Genomic DNA, 5,000 nt, shown 5'->3' on the forward strand with positions numbered 1-5,000 from the left:
TCTTCCTCTATCTCTGATTTGCCATGGAGACAGGCTACACTTCCTACTCGTTTAGGTGGTCTCGGTCTACGTGAGGCTCACAGATCTTCCTCTGCAGCCTTTGTCGGTAGTTGCAACTCCTCTCGGACTTTGTCTCTCCGCCTGCTCTTCACTCCTTCAATGCCATTTTCTCCACCTGATGGGTCAGATAGTATGTCTCCTACTTCCGTTTTCCCTGGCGAATTGGAATGTCGGCAGTGTTTGGCGGATCTTTTACCACCTAATAGTACGGCGCTATCTGTTAATTCCACGCAACATTCAATTCAACGAGCTTTAGATGACGCTTTGAAATCCAGCGTTAGGTCGTCTCTTTGTAGTTTGCGAGAACAAGCGCGTTTTAATGCTGTCACATTTCCTCATGTGGGGGCTTGGTTGAGGGCAATCCCTAACCCAAATCTCAGCCTGGCCATGTCCCCGCGTGAATTCGTGACTGCTTTGCGTTTGCGCTTAGGAGTTCCAGTGTTTTCACCTCCCCCACGTTCAATTCGCTGTGTCTGTGGCCATATTTTAGATGTCTTTGGTGACCACGCACTTGGCTGTAGCAGCTCTCTGCGAATCAGACGACATGACGCCTTATGTGACACCGTCTATCACTGGTTGCTTGTGGATAATTCTGGGGTACGAAGAGAGCAGCGGTGTTCTTCTCAATCCATGGACAGACCAGGTGATGTTTTTCATCCCGACTTCTCTAACGGAAAGGCTGCTTATTTTGATATCTCAGTGCGAAATTCATTTTCTCCCTCACATGTCATCAATGCAGCTGTAAAGGCTGGTGCTGCTGCTCAAGCTGGGGAAATGGAGAAAGACGAACGCCACGACTCAAATGTTTCCTCGTATGGTTGCTTGTTCTATCCTTTGGTTGTTGAGTCATATGGAGTCTGGTCAGAACATAGTCTTGATCTGCTGAAGTCTATTGCCAAGAAGTCTACTCTGTCTACAGGTCACAGTTTCAGCCGAGCTATTACTAACCTTCATGAACAACTGTCTGTGAAACTGTGGCAATACAACTCTCGCATGATAACTGAACATCTAGATGTTTTGTCTGTAGCAAGTGTTTGTAGTGGTGTTTTTCAGTAGTGTTCCGTCCATTGGGCGGTTATAAAAAAAAAAAAAAAAAAAAAAAATATATATATATATATATATATATATATATATATATATTTATATATTATATTCTTATTGCAGATAACAACTACCCGTCCCCTGCCAAAGTTGGCAAATCCCAAAAGTCAAACTCAGCGTCAAGTCGCAAACTAGTGCAAATCATACGTGCGTTAAACTGAAATAAGCGAACTGAAAGCTGTTGCAGCAAGTTACTGACTGCCCTACTAAAACTTATTCTGGTCTTTGCTGTGGTCTTGGACACGATAACCTTCAAGATGGCAAGACTGGAAGACGTCCACAAACCAAAAGACTCCACTATTATTGGGTAGAAGTAACCTCCTGCCGCATTGACTTCGCTGTCGTGTCGATGGTCTTTCTCTTCTTCGCCAGCCATTGCAGCGGCTCCAGCAGAAATGGCGGATTTAGCGACGTACGCCGGCTGCATGGTGTTTCTTATCGAAACGTCGAAATAACCTGGTCGTCCATCAGCGAAATCTGGATGAAAGATATCTCCAGGGCGGCTATTGCTGTCTGGACCACAACGTTGCTCGATCTGAGCGCCTTCGTTATCCACCAGGATATACGATGTCCCTCAGTGCATCGTGGCGTTTAGAACGTAAAGAACCGTGACCACATCCAAGAAGATGGTCGCCAAAGCAATCAATTACACGCCCACAGGAACAACGTATTGATTGTGAAGGAGAAATAATCGGAATTCCAAGCCATAGCTTCAGAGCAACTGTAAATTCATGCGGAGCCATGGATAGGCCTAACTTAACGTTTGGAATGGCCCGTAACCATGCTGCAGCATGAACTGACGACTCTGTGTTGAGACGTGCCTTGTCTCGAAGACTGCTTGTGTCTTTAAGGGTGGAGAGCAATGCGTCATCCAGCTGCCTCTGTAATACACGTTGAGACTCACCAGACGAGTTATTAGGATGACCGTCCGCGCCGGATATCGGCGTACAAGGTGATTCGACAAACATTGGTGACGTTGGAACTAACACAGGTGTAGGCAACTTCTTGTTCTGGACTAGAAGGCGTGTTGAAAGCTCCCGAGAAGCTTGACAGCTACCAAGAAAAGCGGCAGCCGAAGTTGTAGCTGCCTGTCTCAACCCCAGGCCTCCCATGCGCATTGGTAGAGTAGCTTGCTGCCAAGAAGCATCAGGCAGAGAAGTCTTAGTTATAAGTTCTAGAGAACGTCGTGTCCCGGTGTCAAAGCGTGTCCAATGGTGATCAGTCGTGCCCGGAGGAACTGTTCTGAGAAGATTATCGATCTTGCAGAGGCTGAGGCAACTGCGAAGTAGATGAAGCTCGACTTGGGGGTTGTTCAATTCTGACAGAAAGCTTTGATTTTCAAGCACACTGTCAACCCTTTTGCCTACAATGGTACTGTAAAAATCATCCGTTCCACAGACGGGTGACCCAAGCAGCTCAACTCCGGTATCTTCAATGCAGATGTGGCGGATTTGTGATGGAAACTTAGGAAATGATTGATCACCTGACGGCCAACAGACTTCGCACTTCTTCAGGTTGAGTTTTAAACCAAAAGACGGTCCATTGTTAATCAATGAATTCAAGAACGAAGAAACAGCGTCTCTGGTACCAACAAAGGTACCGTCATCAAGATACCAAACGTGAAGGAAAAGTCCATCGATTGGACCAATGGTATCCAACAATTGAAGGACTACAAGCGAGAAAAGCAGAGGACCCAGAGGGTCACCTTGCTGCACTCCAGTTGTTGACAAAATACGATGTTGACCAAATCTTAATTCTCCTATAGTTGTGTAACACCACTGCACATAGGGAAATAAATCAGGCAAGTCTTCCTTGACACGCTCCAAAAAACGATGAACGGTCACATTCATTAAATGCATTATATATATATATATATTATATATATATTATATAGCATTTGTATTGTCTAAGTGCTTGTTTACAGGTGATTAAAAACTTACGTAGGCTTTGCGCTTTTTGGTTTGTCTAGACTGTTTTTATTAATTAAATTAATATTAACAACAAATAATATTTTAATAAAAATTAAGAAATTAATATAAATAAATATATAATGTATACGTAGTACTGTGTACTACATTATGTAATTGTGCGCGAACAAACAAGCAAACAGACTCCCAACACAGCAATATTTCCCGTATGTCTCAAATATGCAAAAAATGCAAAAAAGGCAAGCGGTCACGTGGACACTCGTAGCAACACCCTAGCAACCCTCAGCGTCTCTTCAAAACCGATGGCCTCAACAGCCCTACACGTCCGTCCACCGCCTCATCGTCTCGACGACAACAAACCGCCATCATCCCGCTTTCGGATCGCGTGCGACGCCCGTCTATCGGGCAACGTCCGTAGCACTTTCACGAATGACTTTCCAGCACACGACCCGACACTCAGCAGACGAGACCCAATGAAAGAACCCGAGCCGGCACACATCATGCACAGCGACGCAGCGAGCCAACAACGAGGCGAATCGATCACGAGAGAGACGTACAACGCACACGCCGTCAATCGGCCGCATTTCAAATCGTCAACAGACGGATACGCGACCAACTTCAAGATGCACGCGGACAAATCAATTGCCAGGAAATTTAACTTCCGTACGACTCACGGCGACGAATTTCGGAGTCGCGATTTGAACGCTGCGAGACAGTCGATGAACGAGGCGTTCAGTTCGTTGAAAAGCTGCTTTCCGCAAGGCGACGAATCGAAGGAGAAGACGACGAGGTCTGAATACGGGAACTCGTTTAGAGGAGAAGCGGGAAACGTTGCCGTGTCGACACAGAATCGGTGGAATGTGCAAAACACAATATGCGGTGCGTGAAATATTTTTTGAAAAATTAATTTTAATAAAAAATTAAAATATTGATATTAACTTTTTAAAAAGTTGTTAAAGAATTAATTTTAATAAAAAATTAGAATATTGATATTAACTTTTTTAAAGTTGTAAATATTAATAATAAAATTTAAAAGCTGTTAATATTAATAACAACATTTTAATTACAATTTTTCAAACATGTAATTCATTAGTGGGCATGTAAGCAATGTAGTCTAGCCTCAATCTCCCAGACTGGTGTAGTGATATGATGCTGCATGCATAATAATACAAACTGTAATAAATAAAATAAAATAATTTTTACTACATTTTAATATTTTAATTTTAAAAATTTCTATTTAAAAGTTTAATTTATTTTAAATTGTAATTTTATTCTTTTAATTTATTTTTAAAATTAAATTTGTTGAAAAACTTAAAATATTGATATCAACTTAACAAAAGTTATTGCTATTAGTATTAAAACTTTATTTTTGATGTAATTAATTAATTAAAAGTTGATATTAAAATAGTTATTACTATTAATATTAAAATTAACTAAAATTAAAATAAAATAAAGTATACCTACATAAACATTAACATTAAATATAAATATTTAATTAAAATAATTAATTATTAATACATTTAATTTAGGAGATTCGAGAACTCAGAAGGGGCAGTTTGTTACGACATCATCTCGTGTACACAATGCCCAGTTACACCACGGCTTTCACTGCCCATCTCCCATCTATCCTGTGCCTCCAATGGATGTGAGTAGCGTTCCACAGGGAGACAAACACAAAGCTGAGTGTCCGGCCAGCATGCAGAAGACATCCTACCGGGTGAACGACGTGCCGAGAGATTTCCAATGTTACAGTAAGAGCAAAGCGAGAGCTCACATTGGAGCGACAACGTTTGTGCAAGGAGTAAGCGATCGAGGGGGAATGAGGACGACAGCTGGTGTTGACTACCCGGCTATACAAGGCGGTAGGCATACATATAATGATGATTTGAAACAGACAGACAGACAGACAGA

General features: G+C 42.0%; 2 protein-coding genes across 2 annotated transcripts in view; both read left to right on the top strand.

The window, feature by feature from the left end:
- Positions 1-1,156, top strand: part of LOC134192196 (uncharacterized) — a 1,298-nt gene extending 142 nt beyond the window's left edge. Inside the window, exon 1 of the mRNA XM_062660899.1 lies at positions 1-1,156. This exon is cut by the window's left edge and continues 142 nt beyond it. Coding sequence (XP_062516883.1) covers positions 160-1,116 — 957 coding nt within the window. The 5' untranslated portion in view covers positions 1-159 and the 3' untranslated portion in view covers positions 1,117-1,156.
- Positions 1,157-3,391: 2,235 nt separating this feature from the next.
- Positions 3,392-5,000, top strand: part of LOC134192428 (uncharacterized) — a 5,185-nt gene continuing 3,576 nt past the window's right edge. The window contains exons 1-2 of the mRNA XM_062661167.1: positions 3,392-3,968; positions 4,619-4,951. Of these exons, the coding sequence (XP_062517151.1) occupies positions 3,392-3,968; positions 4,619-4,951 (910 nt within the window). The remainder of the gene's footprint in view (positions 3,969-4,618; positions 4,952-5,000) is intronic.

The sequence above is a fragment of the Corticium candelabrum genome, chromosome 16 (genome assembly GCF_963422355.1).
Source record: "Corticium candelabrum chromosome 16, ooCorCand1.1, whole genome shotgun sequence".
Taxonomy (NCBI): domain Eukaryota; kingdom Metazoa; phylum Porifera; class Homoscleromorpha; order Homosclerophorida; family Plakinidae; genus Corticium; species Corticium candelabrum.